Source organism: Ammodytes marinus (genome assembly GCF_949987685.1).
Source record: "Ammodytes marinus genome assembly, chromosome: 7".
NCBI lineage: Eukaryota > Metazoa > Chordata > Actinopteri > Uranoscopiformes > Ammodytidae > Ammodytes > Ammodytes marinus.
The window spans coordinates 9301856-9324829 of record NC_137211.1 but is presented as its reverse complement, the minus strand read 5'-3'; the positions used below and the strand labels follow the sequence as shown (position 1 = coordinate 9324829).

The 22974-nt window shown below is 40.0% G+C and overlaps 1 protein-coding gene across 1 annotated transcript in view; it reads left to right on the top strand.

Moving 5' to 3' along the window:
* Positions 1-22974, top strand: part of cntn3a.1 (contactin 3a, tandem duplicate 1) — a 74621-nt gene that overhangs the window by 26067 nt on the left and 25580 nt on the right. Inside the window, exons 5-9 of the mRNA XM_080030387.1 lie at positions 1950-2045; positions 13040-13243; positions 15582-15684; positions 16032-16216; positions 18799-18938. Of these exons, the coding sequence (XP_079886513.1) occupies positions 1950-2045; positions 13040-13243; positions 15582-15684; positions 16032-16216; positions 18799-18938 (728 nt within the window). The remainder of the gene's footprint in view (positions 1-1949; positions 2046-13039; positions 13244-15581; positions 15685-16031; positions 16217-18798; positions 18939-22974) is intronic.

Sequence of the window (22974 nt, the reverse complement as noted above, 5' to 3'; positions counted from 1 at the left end):
TGGGCAGAGCAGCACCTCAAACCAAACCATTCACAACATCTAACCATTCAGATGTGTTGCTGCCTCTGTAATGTCTGACTCAGCGGGTAGTGGCTCTGCCAAAGCAGCTATGGTTTAATATGTTGCTAGACAGCTTGTTAGCCTGCTCACCAAGACAAAACAAAATTGTGTATATATATTTATATACTGAGGTAGGTGAAAAAATGGAGCAATTCAAAAAGGGACATTCATTCGGAGCAATTCTACATGGCTCTAGAGAAGGCAATTTCATGTCCCCATGCGTGGTCATTTAGTTTTAATGCGGACATTCATGGTCCCCATAGGATGAGGATGTCTTTTCCTCTAGCACCACTAGCAGGTTGCTATTTGTGGTTTAAATAGCTTAATTAAACACAGATTTAGATAATAAAAAGTATGATATAGCTGAATGCCTTTCAGCTTCCTTAGTTTCATGGTCCATGTATTGATGAGCATGCGGGTTAAGTGTAACACTGTCATAAATCCAATGCAGGTATCGTTAATATAGTTAGTTAACACCTGCTATAATCAGCCACAATGTCTTCTGTGAAAAAGGCATAGCAGATGGATTGCAATTGCTATAACTTAACTTTTCATGCAGCTCTATATCATATGTGCAAGCTTTTAATTTGTTCAATACTTTAGTTTTTATGGACAAATACATGCAATAATTAAATTTGTATTAGCCTCAGTTGTACTTTATTGTTACTGATTATTGGATATTACGAAAGTCTCAAAATGTCAATTTGAGGTCAGTTTGAAATATTCTATTAAATTAGAAACACTTGTTCTTGATGTGTTTCTTTTTTTAAAACCATCAATTAACAGCATTGCTACTTTATGATATGTTGAACATCTCGGGAGAGCTGCTAATGATGGATTTTTACAAGCATTTCTGCCATACCAGTCATATGAATACATTACTCGCACTCATTGAGGAAGCTGCAGGGTGGGAGCTATAGATGGCTGCTGGTCCAGAGGGACGCCTAATTGTGCTGAATCTCTTCATGCACAGAGAAGCTTAATACGATTTTTTTTAATTTTTTTTAATGGATAAGCCAAAGATTTTGAATTGGCTACTGACGCCTTCGAACAGCCTGCTTGCAGTAATTAATTTGTAAAAGCATATAGATTTCCAACTAAATCATTTGTGATCCCCGAAAAAAGGTGCTTTCAATCAGGATAAGGTGATACTGTGTTCTACTGGATGCAATGTCTCTATTACTCACACGGTCTGCAAAGATCACGTTCTGTTTTCATTATGCAGCGGTTCATCCTGCTGCGCTTGTATACAGGAGGTGTCAGTTTTGCATTCTTTCTCCCCGTTTCTGAATTCAGTCTTGATTATGTCATTATATGCCAGCCGCATATTTGGCTGCGCCGCCTGCGATATCTCTGGGAGCCACAGCAGGCAAGAAAAAGGAAAAAAGTGTTCAAGGATTGCTGTCTCTTATTTGCTTTTTCTCAGCAGGTTGTCAACAAGTAATCGAGCTCCATACAAATGCTTTTTCAGTCTTAGTCATTTAATTGTTGCCGGTCCGTGTGCAGTGGATGAAACACGGGGAATGATAACAATATGCCGTTCCAATTAAATTCATTCATGTGTGACTTATACTTGAGGAATTGCTTTCTGCTCTCGTCAGGAGCGCTTAGGACTTTTACAGCACTGTCCGCATTTTTGCAGACAAAGCATAGGTGTTTCACAGAAATATACAAAAAGTTCTGCACCATATGCCACTGTTGAACTCTGGTCAGTCGTCTTCTTCCCACTTATGAAATTATTGAGCAGCCACAGATATGACTTGTAGTGCATACTTATCTCTGTAAACAACTTATGTCCTGTTTGGTTCCTGTGTGCTTATGGCCTCAGTAAAAACAATTGATTATTTTTATTTATTTTATTTTTATTGCTTTTGTGTTGTGGTAAACAGACTTGGAGAACTTCAAGACCCAGAGAAGAAGTCCTGTGAGGGTTCGAGAAGGTCAAGGTGTGGTCTTACTTTGTGGTCCGCCTGCCCACTCTGGAGGTAAGATGGCTGATTCTGAAGTATTTTATTAATCATCATCATCATCATCATCATCATATTTCTATTTTCATCCCTGCCTTACACAATCAGTCATTTGTGCTGCAGTTCAACACATAGGGGAGAACGGGGGAATGTGAAACATCGGGTAATCTGAGACACCCCCTGTATCTAGGCAACAAAACACATTTTTGGTCATGTGAGATATATGTTTTCAAGCCCCTCTCATTTCCCCGTGGCCATGAAAGAGAGGACCACATGGTGATGTTGTAAGCATGTTTTCTTCACAAAAATGTATTTTCTGCATGTAAAAGTAAATTTTCCTGCTGTCAACTTAATCAACCGTTGTGCCAAAGCAAACTGATTAAGGTAGAAAAACTTCTATCATACATGTTGATGAACTACCAACATATGAAACCATGTGATGATGAAAACTGAAGATTTGCCTAGATTGCTGAGAGGTAGTTTTTTCTCAAATTGTGGCAGTGGGGTAAAGTGAGACAGTGTCTGTGCCCTCTTTTAAAGCTCCCATATTATACACTTTTCGGTACTATTATACACCATATTATATGGTCTTAGTGGTCCCTAATACGTTTTTCTTTAATTGTTTGCTGAAAAAAACTTTCAGATAATTTATTGTACTATGCTGATGTTCAGCTAATCTCACAATGGCCTATTTTTTAAAAAGAGCTGCAGCTCCCCTCGTAAATATACAATCTTTGAGCTGCCCCCGCCCCCTGTCCGGAAGCGAAGCCAGATACGCCTCGCCCTCTGTCTGTCAGTGCCGTGGACCAATAAGAAATAGGGGTGTGGGCTGCACAGTGGAAGCTTCAGGCTTTCCAGTTTGTGAGGTCAGAAAAGGGGAAAATTCTGACTGGAGTATATTGGGGGGGAGGGGTGGGGGTTTCAGAAAGGGGGAGAGTGAGAACAGGAGAGATTGTTATTTTTTTAAAATATTTTGGCAGTCTCTAGGCACACCGTGGACCCATGGATATGTTAGAATACATTTAAAAAGTGCATTTAGCATAATATGTGACCTTTAATGAATCCATTATATTTGAGGTAGCAAGTAGCCTAGTAGGACAAAAAACAATGCGGGCCAGAGGTGGGGGTTGAATGGTTATAGGGGTGTCAGGAGGGGAAGGTTTGGCAGGTATGTATCTGGGGGACAGAAGAGTGACCTGTAACTTCAATGGACTCTAAGTAACATGTCTTTATTAAATTAATGATCCCAATAAAACAAATGCAGAAAAATATTAATCAAAAGATAGAAAATGACAGCTGGGTCTAGTCCTGTGTTCTGAGTCCCAGGCTGTTCAAGCTGGTCCTGATTGTCCTTTGCTCTGACCCCCAGACACTAGTTGGCTCTAAAGGCCGAATTCCACCGGCTGCGTCTCCGGTCCTTCTCCGCTCCAGCACGGCAGAAACAAAAATAGAATTAAGAGCAGTCAGTGGGTGAGTTTCCACCACGGCCGCTGCGCCGTCTCTCTGCTCCGCTGCTGCTCCAGCTCTCCGGTGAAATACGCAGTGCTTCTATTTCTGCCGGATGCCTGAGCTCACCGCATCAATTTAGCACAGAACACATCGAGATAGACAGGAACACAAGCGCCGACAAAACAATAAAACCTCCGGTTAATTTTCAAAATAAGACACTCGGTGTTCACTGCAGGTGACATTCTCAAAACAGAGACACACACAAGCATGTCCACTGTTCTTTTACTCGTTCGGATGGGAATAATAACCTTCCGTGCGTTCGTTGTTGTGTAAATACCATATAGGAGAATCATATTATCAAGAGCGATCGCCCGTCACTTTTATTACCGCGGGAACTCCTCGTTCTCGCGACTCCAGCTGTTCAGCGGAGCTGGCCGTGCCTGCTTTGAAAACGGAGCCGGTGGGTATTGACGGACGTGGGCGCACGGAGCAAAACCGTTGGACACCGCACGCGCAGCCAGTGGAATTCCGGGGTAAGGGTCTTGTGTTCTGACTCCAACGCTGTTTTTTAAACTAACTGGTTCTATCTTTCATTTGAATGATAATTATTGAATATGAATTTGGTCAGAGTTACTTCCAAGTGTTTAGAAGAATGTTTTGCTAAATTGGCCAAACCCCATGATACTGTTACTCGTCCGACATTACTTTTGGAATATTTGATTTTCAAGCTAGCTGTCAGGATTGTAACTGTTACAACATGTGTTGTTATGGCAGTTTAGAGTGGAAAAAGCAAGTGGTTCAGTTTACCCCCTTGATTTTTTTGTTCCGTCTCAGTTTACCCCAAAGCTGGGGTAAAGTGAAACACATGACAACTTTTTTTAAAACAATCATATTTGCCGTTCGTCCTGAATAAATTCTGATAACGTACATTGGAAACATCCTGAATTAACGGGAAATGTGTACATTTGACAGATAAATCATTTTAGCTCGCTAAGAGGAGAGCTCGGTTCCAAAGAAGACTCACTATCAGTTTTACACAGAGGGGGATCACCTCTCTGATGCCTTATCTAGACAAAGTAGAAGTCATGTTTTTGCTCTCCCCCTCAGATCTCCTGGCTGTTTGTTTGTGTTGTTGAGGCCAGTGGAGTGAGTCATTTTTACTTTGGGACAGTCTTGGCCTGTCAGCCTGGTTTTCAATGGGGGCGAGGAGAAAGTTTGGCATGCAGAATGGAGAGGTTGTCTGTGGCTGGGTCCCTGCCAGGCTGAGTAATAGAGCTTCTCTCTAAAGGTGCTTTGTTTGCTTCTCATCAGCCCTCTCTGCATCCATGACATTATCAATGGGAGTTTGCATCCAGTGCTATTAACTCCTACGCAGGGGTCTGGAGAAGCAAGGATGAATGTAATTCTCTCCTGTTGGAAAAATCAGAATGTGCTGTAACACTGCAATACCGCACAAATCAGGGGGTGGGCATGGCGCTTTGACTTTATTTTTAAAGATCAGTTTTAAAGAGAGGATGATGTGTCTGTATATAATATGTTATAGTATAGTTACTCTTGATCTATTTCTATCAGTTTCTCTTTGAGGGATCAAATCATGACAATGTGATCATACCGTTTGGTTTTTATACTTTATTATATTGCCCAAATTAATAACTGCATTCAAACTGGATTTACTTAAACATTAAATAAAAATATGTATTACTGAGGTATCGGTTTTACATGTGTCAAGTGAGTCTTGTGCAATGCAAAGAGTTGAATCTAGTTAATTGTATCAAATGTGAATTCTATAATTTTATATTTAATTAGGCATACATTTCATATGTAACAATAGCTAAAGTATTTGGACATTGCCCAGCCCTAATAAGGACATGCTTAAAACTAAAAAAAATGTGACATTTTCCTGAATGAAATCAAATTTTGTGGAAAGACAAGTTTAATGTTAAATCGCCATAGAGTTGGACATGTTTTCTAAAGGCTTAATCTTCTGGTTTTAATATTCCACTAAATAATGTACTGCGACTGTTTGAAACCATGCTGTTCGGCTGCTACAAAAGAAATAGGATGAGGATTTTTTTTGCCATAGACTGTGGCGAACCTAACGGTAGAGTTACATTGGTAGTGCTCTATTATGTATGTTATAATGAGACATTTCACCTTCAGTGACAGGAAAAGCTGGAACATTGAGCCATATGCTTACATTTGGCAGCCTCAAAGTGTAATGGCTTTACTTTTTTTTTCTTTACTCATCCCCATACAATGTGTTCAAATGGCAATTTACGGTCCAGCCAGCTTAAAACAAAATAGCAGCAGTGTCAGGAGTGTTGGGCTTCAGAAGCAGTGTCACGCCAGTGTCCGAAAAACCTTGTGACATTTCTGGGCAAGACAAAATATATTCAGCGTTTTAGTCATCACTCGTAGGGTTAGGCCAGGTTAGACATTGACCCATTTGCAAACTTTCGTCTAGTTTCTTTCTATACGCTTGAAATACATGTCTGTTGTGGAGGCAATCCTACAGGCAACAGACTAATGCTTACAGTTTGGAAGAGAAAGAGTCCTTTTATGCAAGTTCATTGACAGGGACTGAAGCTTTCCCCAGAAAAAAGCTTCCGGGTTAGGCAGCATCTTAGTGACTAGCGCAGAATGAGTCGACATTGACTGACTTCTCCTTTGACCGATTACATGTGCCAAATCCCTTTGGGCAATTTGCACGTTATACACAAACGGGCTGCTCGTACTCCTGGCCTTTCCTAGCCAGAAAGATATTAAAATAACTTTTAACTTTTTTTTTAATGATGAAGTAAATCAAGGATTTCATGTTGTATACACTGCAGTTATTCTAAACAAAATACATTGTTTCAAGGGTTTAAGTCACACATAGTGGAGGTGAAGGGCTACATAGTGAGAATATTCAGTATTTACTGCAGGTTATTGTTTCTATTTTATCATTTACTTTTCTAATGCAAACAAAAACTAAATGCTAGTTTGTGTGTGCCAGGTACAGGTTGCCAAGGTCACCATTTCTAATAAAAAAGCACTTATTTGCCAAACCCTTTTTTTTACTGATGGCAATTATTTGATTACATAATAACAAATAGGTTTGTGGCAAAACTGCAAAATGTTACATGACGGGTACATCCATTTCATTCTGAGGGGTGAGAGATGTTGTATTTCAAAGCTGGACGAGGGCCAAGGGAGGATTTGACTTTAAGCACTTAGTCATACTCACATTTTGAAACCTCTATAATTATACAGGAGTGCTGCTACCCAGCTCTGGAAAAAGGGCTGGCAGTGTTGAATGACCTTGTCCAAAGGTCTCAATGTGAAGATCAAAGCTGCATTTTAAAGCTCTGAAACTCATCTGACGATTAATCCCATTTCATTTACACTAAAGGCGAGTGGAAGCCTCGGTTCTGTTAGAAAGCTCATAGTCTATGTGTGTCATCCCCTCCCCTCCCGTAGTCCTGTGAATCATCTCCATGTTATCATACTCTCACATGTGTGATGTGTTGCTCATTAAGTTGCATAGCTCCTTCTTTTTCCTTTTATGGGGGGAGATGAAATGTAGTGTTCTCCCTTTCAATTTATGGTTATACCAGCTGCGGTTTTCTTCATATTTGGTTGCTTGGCTCTCGTGCCATAGGGGAATTTTAGGATGCCATTCTATTTAAATTAAGATTAATAATGTAACATCGAACACATTTGCATAACATTGAGGGGATTCCCCTGGCTTCTGATGTTGTACTTTGTTCAAGAACTCCAGATGCTTTGTTGAGACTGCTGCCGTGCATATTTGACAACGACGCACAGATGTTTACCAAGATGTATGCCACAGTGTGTTTGTGTAAAAATGTGACTCTTGGATATATGATATCTGGGTCTTGAGGTTTCTCTCTTCTGGGAAATGTTGTTTAATAATTCTATTCAATAATTCATGCCCATCTTGTCTATCATTTGCTGCTACCAAAGTTTTCTCCTTTTTATTCAGACTCTGAACCCCCTTAGGACTTCCCTTCCAACATGACACTGATCATTTGGGACTAGAGGCCTGGAGGAGTTGTTGTCAGTAACCCAACTCTGTTACACTGCACCTGGCCCATATCTGTCACATCCAGTCTGATAAGAAGCCTTTACCTGCGCTTAAGATGGACTGATAACTGCATCAAAACAAGCATTACATTTGTAAGCCCTTTACATGTGTAGTCTCTCACTAAACTTAACTGGAAAAGGCCTATTTTATTTCCATCAGTAATCATCACCAGTTCAAACAATTTTATAAATGATTGCAATCAACATAGAATGTTAAACTTTAGACCATCCTTTTGCTCAGTTTGACCCATAACATAACTGATGACTGAAGAGCTTAACAGCAGGTGTTCAGTTGCCATCCCATTGTATAACCTGAGAAATAACCGCAAACACAGAAAGCTAATGTTTAACATCTAAAACGAAATCCATGATGTACTGAACTTTAAAAAGTTGTGACTTTGTGGACTTTGTAAGACTCATTTTGTCGTAGTAGTTCAGAACTGATCAATGCATCATATGCAGTCAGATGTAAATCAGTGCCCTCAAACTACCTGTACAAATGATTTTATTTTGGTGAATGGTGATGAAAAGCTATAATCTTGGTCAAATTCATTCAAACTGGGTCATATTGCTTCCCTGCTGTTTTCCTCCTATCCAATGAATGCACCCAGAGCCTGCTTTTGTCCAACACACAGTAATGTAGGGACATGTTTTTTTTTAGTCGTTGTGTTTTTATTCCTTCTTGTTGTGATGGATCATAGCTGTTCTCTGGAGACCTGGCCCATTACTAGGAATGATCCATTTCCTCACGGTATTTTCAGCAGCTGTCACTGTAGATTATGCCTGTTGATGGAGACGTTGAGGATGCTGAGATGACGCTTTGGGATGAATCATCTCCAATTTCCTAACAAGTTTTGCTGGAAGGTTATCCTACCTCTATCTGCTGTGGTAATGAGGTACACTGTCTTGTTTTAGTTACATGCTCACAAATTCATACATACACGTACAAATGCACTCACACACTTAACAGTCACATTCTCTTGTCCTCATTCCTCCATTCAGTCCCTTTCCTATATATCAAATATAAATGGCTGTCGCTGCTCACTCATCCACTGAATTGTATTTATGAGAAAGAGGGCTGCAGCTAACACTTATTTTCATTATTTATTAATCATAGTGTTCATGATTAATTGATTAATCGTTAAATGTAGGCAAATTGTCAAAGCATTCCCATCAGAAGTGTCATAAAATATTTTTTCTTGGGTGAGATTGACAAATGACGTTTTGAAATGTCTAATTTTAATGACCGTCTGAAACTGGAAGATCTTCAGTTTATAGTCAGAGGAGTAGAAAGAGACAACCTATTTACGTTTAGCAATTTATTTTAAATAATAATAACGAAGAGAAGATGTGTGTGGAAAAGTGACATACATGCGATATACAGGTACATGCTAGTTTAATTATAGGAAGGAAAAGTTTTTTTTTTTAAGTGGAAGAAATGTCAAACAACCAAGTTTTTATTCAAATGTTTTTAGTGTAACAACCAAGTCTTAATTGGAAAGAAAACGCTTTGATCTAACTATATATTATGATAGATGTGGTTTAATCTTAAACTGGTCTTGGTTTGGCAGAGAACTTCTGCTGTAACATGTGAACAAAGAGACTACTTAGACTGAATATATATACTATATACAGTATAAGAATTTTAAAAAAGATATTTGCAAATGCAGAATATATTAATGGAAATTATATGTAAACAGCAGAAAAGTCTGACATATACTTTACATGAAAATGCTCAAGATAAATGACAACATAATGACATGATCTTTATTATTTAAACACTATTACCGTATTGTTGCGCATCTGAAAAACAGAAAATCCTGCATGACATATGAATGGATTTTTTTTACATTTTTGAAAAAAGTGGGAAACATGCACTGATAAAGGATGTCAGGACATAATTGACGACCAGAACAATACAGCCGTGGACGAAGATCTGCCTCATCTCCCCTTAAGGATTTAAATATCCCTGCATGATTCAGGAAGCTATGTCACTTGAACGATAAATTAAAAACCCCAAAGACAGCTGCAGGAATTAGTTTGGTGGTGCCTAGGATGCTCTGAAACTGTAAGGCATTTTAAAGTTGTGCTTGACGATAAACCAAAATAGTGTCCAGTATCTAAAGTGCAGCTCCAGCATTGTTCCACTGTGCTGCACTATATTGGCATTAGATGTCGGTCTGTGTCATATTTTGCTTTGAAAGGGTCTGAAAGACTGTGGTTAGTCCAGGACCTAATGCATCTGACCTCCTTTCACTAATGGAAACAGGCCTTTTAGATTTACTCAAGGCTGAAATCACTTGTTCTCTCTATGCAGTGCATCTAACCCAAAACAGTCCAGTAAAAACACCCATATACAGTAGCTTGCAGGTATATGTGTTTTCCTTATGCGTGACCCAAGCCATTTCATAGTGCCCTTGTTGCGCGTTATGAATACAGATATGTAACACTTGGTAATGGCTACCGCTGTCAAGGGAACAGACTTGCAAATACAAACTTTGACACAAGTTGTGCTTATACTTTGCGTCGATAGAATACACACATGCATAAAAAGGCCACTCTGGATTCAGTATGTCCTTGGCCTGTCATGTTCCATTTCTCTCCCCTCCTCGCAGATCATTAAGGGGGACATTGATGCGGCCTGTTCATTATACAAGAGGCTAAATGGAACCGCAATGAAAATCTGCCACTCACTGTCGGTCATGATTGGATTATTCCATTACCGCCCATCAGCAGAAGGCTCCCAAGTCTAATGCTCAAATACCACCATTGGTGCTTTCTACTTCCCTATTATTTCCTGCTTCCTGTTTCCCACCATGAATCTTTAACTAACCAATTAGTAACCTCTTATCTTCTGTTGTTGTAGTTTGTCGCGCCTTGCACCTTTTTGGAAGATATTGTTTGGAAAACAGACATTAAATATACATGAGCTTGGCAGGATGAGAGCTGGGGATGTATTATTTAGGCAGAGAGAAGATATTACAGCTGTTCTTTCTGTGAGTCGGGATAAGATCAAAAAGTTATGGTTGATCCGAGTCACAGAGGCTATAGGATGGAGATAATGGAAGAGAAACCACAAGAGGCTTCCATTGAAATTGAAACTCAACTCCTCTTGGCATGTGTCCCATTCTATGAAAGCCATTAAAGGAATAACATGAAGACTCTCTTTTCCAATGTCAGAAAATTTGAAGAAATAAAAACTCACTAATTATTAACACGTCATGTTTCGTTTGTTCAATCTTTAACTACTGAAGTGAAACAGACCCACATTTGTCATAGTAGCTTTTGGATGCTTGACAAGTAGTTCAGCACATAACTTTCATATGCATGTGAGCTTGTAAATTATCGTTGTTTACTTAGTTTTTTTTATACGGTTAAAACAACCAAGACATAATTCGCTAATAAGTGAGCTGTAGAGAGGCTTATTTCTTTTTACCGTTGGAAAGAGGAAGACGAGGTAAGGTATCTGTGCACTCATCCATCTTCATGCAACAATTAATGCAAATAAGTAAGTTACTAAAGTGCCAAACTATTCCTAAGAATTCAAAGACTTTAAAAAGCTGGGTTAGATTCTATAAATATTAAATCAACATGTATTGTGATTTGACATCATTGGCACTAAACCGACGGACAGGTTTTTATTTCTGTGTCTGGTTCCAAGATCCAATTCTCATGCTGCTTTTCTCAGGATGGGGATCAGGTTGTCCTCTGCCGGTCCAACCCACATAAAAAACGCCCCGTCTGTGATTGGTAAAAAGGAGCATCCTCACACGATTCTATATGTCCCGTTGTGATTTGCTAGGTTTGCAGTAATATGTCACACACACACACACATACCCTCTCACTCTGGCCCCCTTAAGAGCAGAAGTGAAGAATACTGAGTCAGTAGATGAGTGTCCGATGCACGTCTCAATTATTCCCTCTACTGTAGTGCAGAGTCATCGCTTAGACACGTTTTTACCAACGGCCAAGATTGCTTTTGGGACAGGGATGCAATATGGTCCAAAGCAATCTATCGTTGTGTCAATATGTCAAAACGCCATCATTCCTTTTTATAATGCTGCTGATTGTTAGTGTAAAGCCTCCCTTACTGCACTGTATTTGGTTGTACCTAGAAGCTTGTTATCATGGATGATACATAGTGAACAAGCTGGTACCATCCTGAATAACATTATCTGTAATACATTGGTGTTATTGGGCATTGTAGTTATTTTTCATCCAGGTACTGCAGCTTTAGGTGTTGATTCATGGTCCTCCTCTGCTACATGACAGCCACAGAGGGAGATGCTGCTTGTTTTGTTGCGCAACCACTCTCATGTGTTTCTAAACACATTCTTATTAAGTAATAAATCCAAAGAAGAGGAAAAAAATAAGGTAGATGAAATGAAATTTATGAAATGCAATAACACGGGGCGTAATGGAATCATAAAATGGTTATACAATTACAGATTGTTATTCTGAGTTAAATTTACACTGGGTGAGTTTGCACGGTAAAAATGCAATGTTCTCCCTGTATTTCCAAGGAAATTCTGCGAGGACAACTAAATCCCCTGGCCATCGCCAGACCAAAGGCAGCACTGCGTTAAGAAGATATGTAACGGGCTGGTGGGGGCATGTTGCTTCAGGTTCAGATGATAGAAATAGGAATTTAATATATAAAACGATACATCCCTCTGTTTTGAAGGCTTACCAGTTGCCAAAACAGTGGGAAGAGGTTAGGCTTTCTCCAGTTATCTCTTCAACAACCAATTTTTTCCGTCCTTGCAATGACCATTCATGCTATCATGTTCATGATTGTTCAACACTTTATTATCTGTATAATGTTGCTATGTGTTACAACAAAAGTTGAGACGGGCTTAACTGTTTTGCCAGAACCGTTTGCTCCAGAATCCCCACTGCTCAAATGTATTGGTCTCATGGTAAAATGAATGAGCAGGCTTTGACGCATGTGTGGTCTTCAGTGTGAACATGGCTTTATCCCAATGTTACTGAGCAGCGCCAGTGGAGCAGATGGGAATATAAAGACTTGCTCAAAGGTGCTTTATTGGTTTTTAAGACAGGAGTGAGTGGTAATCATTAAACCCAATTCTCATGTTTCCTATTGACCATACAGTCAAGCAAAAAAGACTACTATCTAGTATCTACTTCTGTGAAAAGTCAATTGTTCATGCTCTTACATTATCACTTCAACATAGTGAACCTGAAAAAAACCTTTACCACATTAAGGGTAATTATCCAACAGAGAGAAGAGTAATTGCTTTTTCAGTTACAAAAGGTGTTTTTAATCATAAAAATTCTGGCATGCATTCCAGATCCACTACTTACTTTACCCCTGAAGGCATCCACTGAAGTCATGAGACTGCTGATTAACAGACATTATCTGTACCTGGCTAAAGATGATGTATAAATATACATGTGTATTTTTTTAATTTTATTTCTACCCTCTGTGTGCCTCACATCCCTGACTTTGTTCACAGAACTCACCTTCACATGGATCTTCAATGAGTACCCGTCCTTTGTCACCCAGGACACGCGGCGCTTTGTGTCCCAAAAGACGGGCAACCTCTACATCGCCAAAGTGGAACCCTCTGATGTGGGCAACTACACGTGTGTGGTTACCAACACTGTCACCAAAAGCAATGTTCAGGGACCTCCGACTCCTCTAGTGCTGCGAGTTGATGGTACGTATGAGAGTTTGACCCCATGTGCTTCTGCTATACATGAAAAGTAGGGGAAGAATGGTGATGTTTTTTTTTTCAAAATTACAATTAAGGGCAGTGCAACTTTAAATTTGGAGGCACAGTGACCTTAATTAGCAATATCCTGGCATGATAACAATTTTAGAGTTAAGATGTGGAATTTTTGGCTGCCGCCCACTAATATTGCTGGATGCTGGATAACTGTTCCAGCTCATGTACAGTATCTCACAAAAGTGAGTACACCCCTCACATTTCTTCAAATATTGCATTATATCTTTCCATGGGACAACACTGAAGAAATGACACTTTGATACAATGTAAAGTAGCGTGTGTACAGCTTATATAACTGTGTAAATTTACTGTCGCCTCAAAATAACTCGACACACAGCCATTAATGTCTAAACTGAAGGCAACAAAAGTGAGTACACCCCTGAGTGAAAATGTCCAAATTGGGCCCAAAGTGTCAATATTTTGTGTGGCCACCATTATTTTCCAGCACTACCTTAACCCTCTTGGGCATGGAGTTCACCAGAGCTTCACAGGTTCCCACTGCAACCCTCTTCCACCTATTCATGATGACATCACAGAGCTGGTCGATATTAGAGACCTCGCGCTCCTCCATCTCCCGTTTTAAGAAGCCCCAAAGATGCTCAATAGGGTTTATGGCTGGAGACATGCTTGGCCAGTCCATAACCTTTACCCTGAGCTTCTTTAGCAAGCCACTGGTCGTCTTGGAGGTGTGTTTGGGGTCGTTATCATGTTGCAATACTGCCCTGCGGCCCAGTTTAAGAAGGTTGAGTGCACGTTTTCAGTGTCATACCGAGAGGTTGGCTTTGGAAAATAGACGTATGAATACTGCCAGCATTGCCGCAGGGCTTGAAGTGGTGGGGGGTCAACCTGTCAGTGCTCAGACCATACGCCGCACTTTGCATCATACTGGTCTGCATGGCTGTCGTCCCAGAAGGAAACCTATTCTAAAGATGATGCAAAAGAAACCCCACAAAAAGTTTGCTGAAGACAAGCAGACTAAGGACATGGATCACTGCAACCATGTCCTGTGGTCTGATGAGACCAAGATAAACTTATTTGGTTCAGATGGTGTTAATAGTATGGGGCAGCAACCAGGTGAGGAGTACAAAGACAAGTGTGTCTTGCCTATAGTCAAGCATGGTGGTTGGAGTGTCATGGTCTGGGGCTGCATGAGTGCTGCCAGCACTGGGGATCTACAGTTCATTGAATCTTAACATGTACTGTGACATACTGAAGCAGAACATGATCCCCTCCCTCCGTAAACTGGGCCGCAGGGCAGTACTGCAAAATGATAACGAACCCAAACACACTTCCAAGACGACCACTGGCTTGCTAAACAAGCTGAGGGTAAAGGTTATGGACTGGCCAAGCATGTCCCCAGACCTAAACCCTATTGAGCATCTTTGGGGCTTCTTAAAACAGGAGATGGAGGAGCGCAAGGTCTCCAGTATCCACCAGCTCCGTGATGTTGTCATGAATGAGGGGAAGAGGATTCCAGTGGCAACCTGTGAAGCTCTGGTGAACTCCATGCCCAAGAGGGTTAAGGTAGTACTGGAAAATAATGGTGGCCACACAAAATATTGACACTTTGGGCCCAATTTGGACATTTTAACTCAGGGGTGTACTCACTTTTGTAACCGGCAGTTTAGACATTAATGGCTGTGTGTCGAGTTATTTTGAGGGGACAGTAAATTTACACTGTTATATAAGCTGTACACACGCTACTTTACATTGTATCAAAGTGTCATTTATTCAGTGTTGTCCCATGAAAAGATATAATGCAATATTTGAAGAAATGTGAGGGGTGTACTCACTTTTGTGAGATACTGTATGTCCATGACATGGCTTTAGAAATTGAACTTTTTGCTGTTATGGGGTTACTTGTGTTCACATAATACTTTTATCCTGGTATGGCTTTGCGACAGACAACACTATATCTAAAAACTATTTAGATAATCATATCAAAGTTTTGTAAAAATCTAGGTTTATATTTACGTTTGGTCGAAGTTCAATGACAAGCCCGGAAAGTAATTGATGAAAGGGTTTTTGCATTTCAAATCACAATCCCAGAAGTGGACAGAAAAATGACCAAGAAATATTTCTCCCTAAGCCCATTGGACACAGTATAGTGTTCAAAGGAATAGAGTTAGAATTTCTCTTTGCTAACACAGCCATGACCTAAACTTTGTTTTGCTTTTGCCATAACCTTTTCAAGCCTTGAGCTGAAAGAATTCCTTTTAGAAAGCGAGGCATCATTTCTATAGTTCTGTTTTTCTCTGTGTTACTGCAGGTGTGATGGGTGAATACGAGCCAAAGATCGAAGTGCAGTTCCCTGAAGTCGTCCCTGTCGCGAAGAGCTCAACTGTCAAACTGGAATGCTTTGCACTTGGAAAGTAAGTCCCACTGTGTATTATTACGGTCATAGCCGCACCATTAGTTGTGTTCTGTACCAGTTTTATCTGCATGGTATTGTGTTTGCAGACCCTGTGAAGTGATTTTGAGATGGGTAGATTTCACATCAGAATGACTCCGGTGTGCTCTACACACATTATATTGCTGACATAGAAGACATACTTGTCAGTTAATGTTTTAGAATAATTATCTGTATTTCTCAGTATTCATTAGTGCTGTATATATACAGGTACTGTCTATGAACAAAGATAAATATCTAGATAAAATGATCTGCGAGAAATTTTTTCAGTTTGTGGCCTTGCTGCGTGTTCTATTTTCGTTCCTTTAGCCCGGTGCCAACTATCAGCTGGAGAAGAGTGGATGGAGCCTCTTTTGGCAGGAAGGTGGACATAAATAAAGCCAGTGGAGTTTTAGAGATCCCTTACTTCCAGCAGGAGGATGCAGGGATATATGAATGTGTGGCTGAAAACAGCAGAGGAAGAAACTCTGTTAAAGGAAAGCTGTCTTTCTACGGTGAGTGGGAGGGCGGTTTTACTGACTTTGATCTAAAAGCTACCTTACTTCACACATTTTGTCAAGCGCAGAAAAAGCCAAGAGTCGATAACGAAAAAACATCTTATGCCTTCAACCTGTCCGTTTTTTCTCCGTAACATATCATGTTACTTGTGTAGACTTTTTACCAACTCAATGGACGACGGTCTAAAATGGTTTACTGCTACTGAGCTTGACTGAAACTCTTGCAGAATAAAAGTATGGTTTTGGTGCAAGTCCGACAAAGAAAGTTTAATTTGTTGTCATGCAATCTGTAGCTTTTATTAGAACCCATATATAACTGCATCATATAGTGGAATGTGGTAATAAATTAACCTATTACCAGTAGTTCATTTTTGACAAGCTCTTTATTGTGCCAGCGGCTAACATGGGGCAGTAGCCCTCACAGATTTATACTTCCTTTCAGCGAGAGGTGTTTTTCCCCCCTAACCAACAGTGGACTTATAGCCCATATTCCAAGTGAGCTTTTAATGGTCCTTGATGAGGGATTTTTATGGTTTCCTGTAGGGATGTGCTTGACTGAAATCATCAACTCCAGATTTCTCTTTCCCGTGAAGGAGGATGCCTTTGATATGATAATACAGTTTTTTTTTAAGCAGCACCTGTGGGTAAGATGAAATGCCCACGGTACCTGTAGGCTGAAGGATTAAACATGCTTTACTTAGAGTAGTGCCGGCTCATAGAGCAATAAAGCATCACAGCACTGAGGCTTGACGACTTAAGACCTCCCTAAAACAATGGAAAATGGCGCGATCATGTTATGGTCATTTTGTAAACACGATCATAACTTGTAGCTTTCGCCGTCTTAGTACGCTGTTGCATGGCCTCGGCACATTTGCTCTGCTGTAGTTGTGTGGAAGTCGTGTTTCTGCTTGTGAGATTTAAGTCCTGTCTCATCTCAAAGCCTCTCAGACTGGCCGGGCGCCAGGTGATAAAAATCTGTAATCTCATTTTAAACTCCCATAGACAGGAGCTTGCGAGACATCCATCAACTCTATAGAAGCATAGGAGAATCAATATGTGGATGTGGTGTTTGCAACACCCAACCAATGCGTGCACAGGAACAATAAGGGGTGGCCTCTCTTTCTATTTCCCATGTAATTGTCCTTCTGTAGTTCCAGGGGATTTATGAAATTAGATCATGGTTTAGCAGTTGACTGCATTTGAATGGGCGCACACAAACACACACACACACACACACACACACACACACACACACACACACACACACACACACACACACACACACACACACACACACACAGATCAGATTGACTTTGAATGGAGGCTGCTTGCATCATGTCGTCCCTACCATTTATGTTATCTCTGACATTCTAATTTGTAATATCGTTAACAGGGAGTTGTGTAGTATTTGCTTGTGTGCAGAGGAGTTTTTCATTTCAGTACTGCTTGCTTTGTTTCTGAATATATTTATTTTGCATTTCCTTGTCCTAAAAAGATCATAAAAAGAGTTTTTTTTCACAACTGTTAATCACTGACCTTAGCTTAGATAGGAAGTACAAAAAAAACGATCAACTTAATTTGTGTTGAAATGCACTAGATTGTTGTCTTAACGTAGATGCCATTTGAGGACACCAACTGTTCCAGACAGGATACAATTCTTCCCCTTTAAAAGTACCCCCTTCTAGGCTCTACAGAGCACAGTATGACTTCTTTAAAGAGATTCAGACATAACACTCATATGACCTTATAATAGGGGGAGTCAGTATTTTGCATGGAAATCTCTTTGTTAAGATCCCAGACACCTTGACAATGTATACTGATACTATTCCAACTGTGAATGTACTCTCATGCTCCTGGAGAGTGATAGAATAAAGGGCTTTTTCAATCGAGCATTGCATTATTGTTGTTATTGTTTTTATTAGTATTATTAAAGTAACACAGCTAGGCAAGTGAACCGACTGGCTCTACCACCTCATTCCCTTTGACCCTGGCAGGGCGTCCTGTATTTATGTGCGTGCTTCACAAGGGCAATACATCTTCTTACATTGTCGCCTGATATAAGGTGCTAGTCATTTATGTGACACAGGACTACCATCATAAATATAGAGACATTTTCTCTATGGATTTCAGATGTTTCGAAAGACAAAAAAGGAATATAACCTGTGGTATTAACGACATCGCTGAAAAAAAAGAATTACAACCCTTCTGTTGTAAGCTTTCTAACACATATAAAACGGACAGTAAAACTGCATCAGTGTAGCTAATTCAAGCTGGTTGAAGCAAATATAGTAGCTAATCATTTAGCCTTTAAACCCACAGTGAATGGTTTCACTATTGATTCTTCCTCATGTCAAACTTATACAGTTGTTTTTTTATATATATATTTTTCAAGTGAAGGTTAGCTTTGGGTTAATTGGAAGTGGATTTATGATTTGTGCCCTTGGATGCTTCTTTAATGAACTAATTGCCCGCTTGGTTGGTTCATTGATTTATTCTAAAAGTGCTGCGTACGAGTAATGCTCAAGCATTCGTGTCGGGTTAAAGTGTTCATTTACAGTATGGGCTTTGTGACCTCACAGCTGCACCTCACTTGACTGAGAAGCCTCAGGATGTCCAGAAGACCATTGATGACACACTGGTGTGGGAATGCAAAGCCAGTGCCAAGCCCAAACCCTCATATCGCTGGCTGAAGAACGGAGAACCTCTGGATCCCATGGAGGTAGGGGATATTGCTTCATTTGAATGTTCTTTTTGCTTTTTATAACTATACCAATATAAAATAAAACACCCCCCAAATAGCTGACAAAATATGAAAATAAATAATCAATGCAAAAACAAAACAAAAAACAAAGACAAAAACAAAACCTAGGATAAAACAGTCTATACAGAGTAAAATCAAATAAAAATCCTAACAGCAGCAGAGCACATGAATCAAGCAGTTAAGTATCTTCCAACAATCTCAAAAATGGTTTCCACACCTTACTATGAGTTTCAAAGTCATGTGAATTCAGTCTGTTAAAGCAAATCTCTTCCATCCTAGCAAAGGAAATCATTATGTCATCACCATTCATCACCTCCTGAAGCACGGGGCCTGTGGAGACCTCCAGTGTAGTAGTATCAACTTTTTAGCCGCAACCCTGACAATTTTAGGAACCTGCTTTTGATGGGAGTGGAGGGCCTTTGTCCTTTCAGAGCAACCAAATATTGCCAAATTACAGTTCGATGGAATGTTTACTTTACATTGCATGAAGACATCTTTTTGACATCATATTGAGAACAAACGGAAAGACATTTCAAATTTGCAAGGCTCGGTCTAACTAGCTTTTATTAAAATGGTGGTGTTATTGTTAGTAGATTTCAAAAATATCATAACAGCCCCTAGTTGAGCTGGTGAAAATGAAAGTAATTTAATATGTAAGAAAAAAGATTAGAAGATTACTGTAGATTCACAACCATCTGACTGTAAGGCACTATGTGTTTTTTGGAATCATTTAATAATTTTGATCGGAGGGAAAAAAAGGTTCCCGCTCATAGGCCTATACTTGGCAAGAACATGGCACTTGAAATGGCTGGTTTCCTTGGGACTCAAATTTGGCATCAGAAGTGTGTGTTTGTGTGTGTGTTTATTGTGGGGAGGGAGTTTGTATGTGTTTTTCAAAACCAAAAGACACCAAAGTAATGCCATTTTCTGCCTGTTATCAACCAGGCAATTTAGCGCTCATTCTCTCCTATCTGCTACTCTCAATTTTATCATGAAGTCTCTTCTCTCTGGCGAGTGTGAAAAACACCTTATCGTCCAAAATACATTTCACATTTTGGCAATTTGCCTTGTTCTGTGTTATGGTGCTGCTGGAGTGAGCATGGTTTCTGCTTAAAAATAATGGCTCTAATAAATCCGATAGTGACAGTGTTTGGATTGGGTAACAAGACCAAAACTGGACTTTTGCTGTTTTGTTGCACATGTCTTTAAAGAGGGCAGGTTGGTTTAGTGTTCTGTAACTTGGATTGAGACTTCAGATAATAATTGAAATCTGGGGCAAATAGTTTGACATAACACAGAAGAAGCAGTTTATCTACAAATCCGGCAAGTCAAATTGTAATCCGTATAAATAGACTTCATTGTCTCAATCATTTACGCTCTCTGTGATTCGTGGCAGCTAATTTTTTAAGGGCTGACAAAGGTCAGTTCCTCTTATTGCTATGGAAAACCCCTTATCACTCCACCTGCACATCTCCAGTATTGATTTGTAAATAACATTGTAAAAATTCCTTTGGTGAGCGGCCATGGTAACATATTCTCTGTACATGTGGCTATATTAATGAGGTGGGGTGTTACCATTTTCAAAATGCCATCGTCAACAGTAGCAACAGTAAATCAATTTCCAAACCCAAAGGTCAGTGATGTAGAGAGAGAAGTAGAAGGAGAGGAAGGCCAAGGGGGCCATTTGATATTCCTCATTAGAATGGATCAGTCCTCCTCCCTCTCTGCCTCTCTCACTTTATCTCAGCATCTCTGCTGCTTGCTTTTTTTTCTCATCTCTCTCTCGCTCTCTCTCTCTCCGCCTCATTTTGGGTCCCCTCCAAGGGATTTAAATGGCGCAGAGGAGGGCTGTCACTTGAAAATGTCACCCCCGTGAAACAAGGACCCACTCACGCTTGTATTTTTCCACTCCGCGACCAGCACCCCTGTTCAGTTACATACATGAGTGTGTGTGTATTTGAAATTGTTCTACCTTCGACCTCAAAAGTCAAGGACCTTCCTTCTGAGGAATTGCTGTTTTTGTAGTACACATTCAGTACACCTACTACAATCAGGAATAGGATCATTTTATCACCGGCATACAACAGAACAGAGGGTCCCTGATTCCCCTTTTCAACTTGAAAGATCACCTTGAAACAGTGCAATCAGAGAAGCATAATTAAAAGTAGCCATATGTTGACGGATGCCCCCATTTCCCTCCAGTGGAAAGCGGAATGTGAAACAGTCACAAAAAGCGTCTCTCAGGTCTCCATTCTTTTTTTTGCAGGACAAAATAGCCTAATGTGGCACTAACACATGCACTTACACAAATATCTCTTTCATCTCTTCCATCCCCTGGGCCCTTGCGCTGTCTAACCTAAAAAAAAGGAACCATCTATCATCTATTCAAAGTCACTATTGCTCTCTCTCCTCTCTCTCTCTCTCTCTCTCTCTCTCTCTCTCTCTCTCTCTCTCTCACTCTCCCTCTCTCTCTTTCTTTCATCCTATTTCCACTTGAACATGCATATAAGCATTAAGTCCGAGCCAAAAAAAGCCAGGGACTTGTATTCATGCTACATCCATCCTCACCCAGGACCCCCCTCTGGCGGTGGCTTTAGCGCCAGGTCAGCCGTACGCTATGGTGTGACTGTGGTGTTAGAAATGGCCCTATTTGAAGATCCTCAGCAAGCCACTGACTGATGTAAAGGGACAGTCCTTGTCTGTTCAAGTGGCACTGTGCTGTAATGATTCCAGACGACAGACAGACAGACTGGCGGCAGGACCCCGCCGTTGGACTACTTTGTCATTGACATTAAAAGGCCCATCTACACTCAACGGGGAGAGATCAAGGGCAGGGACAATGAGTGCTGCCACACTTACATCGACACAACTATAAAAAGAGAGCAGAAAGCAGTGCCAAGCCTTGTAAAGGTCAAAAGGAGCAGTGGGAAGAGAAGAGCTTTGTTCAGGTGTTGCTGCTATTTTCCCTTAGTCTAGGTATTTTTCATAATTGCATATATATGTATTTTAAAACAAACAAGCATTTATTTTTGCTTGGCCCTATAACTCAATGCTACTTCAAAGGTGGCTACAAAATAGTCTTATGTGCTGAAGCTTATTACTCACTACTTCCTCAAGGGTTTGATTTAAGCCACCTTTTGATAATGTCTCGGTGCTATGTTAAGCAGAGGGGGGTTACATATAGTCTCTGTGGGCTTATTAAGACCACAGAAAATTAGCAGTGTTTCAATTATCAACCCCCCCTAAGGAGATAGAAAAAAGTGTGTCTAAAGCTTGAATTAGATCAGGCCATTCATCAGAATGAACACAGTTGACATTGCGGTACTTAAAATGTCCATATATAGCCCTAATTACCCACCTCATACTGCTTTTAGTCTGGCATTCTCATATTAAGACCATATATGTGATACTGTTATGGCACTAATTGGGACTGTTTTGAAGCTTTCCTTAAGAAAAAAAGATGTTCATAAATTAAGGGAAAATTCAGTCTTGGAAAACAAAAAAACCCAAACTATCTTCCACAGAGTTTGTGGTAGACAAAACAACTGTGCTATGTTTAATGTTTGTTGACTTAAGATTACTATATTAAGCATGGATTTTAGGTTAGTCTCAATTAAGGTAAATGCTCCAGATGTTGCACCAAACAACACATAAAAAGCACAATTGGGATAAAAGAAAAGTCCATCTAATTCCGAAAAAGTAATATCATTTACAGTGTGCTTTATCTAAAACATGTTTGTTGACTCATGAAAATTACAGAAAGATAATGCTGGAAACCATAAAATAAAATAAAACTACACACAATTGGCCAGCATAAAACAAGTTAACCTGTGGATCACACCTGTATTTCATACCCTGCTGGTAACTGTTATCGTACAAGTGTAAAAGCTTTAAAGATTTAAGATTGAAATGCAGATTGTCAGTTATGTTAGTGATGTCTGATTTTCTTAAGGATCATCCACTGAGGTCTGCATGTTATGGGCCAACATGGCTC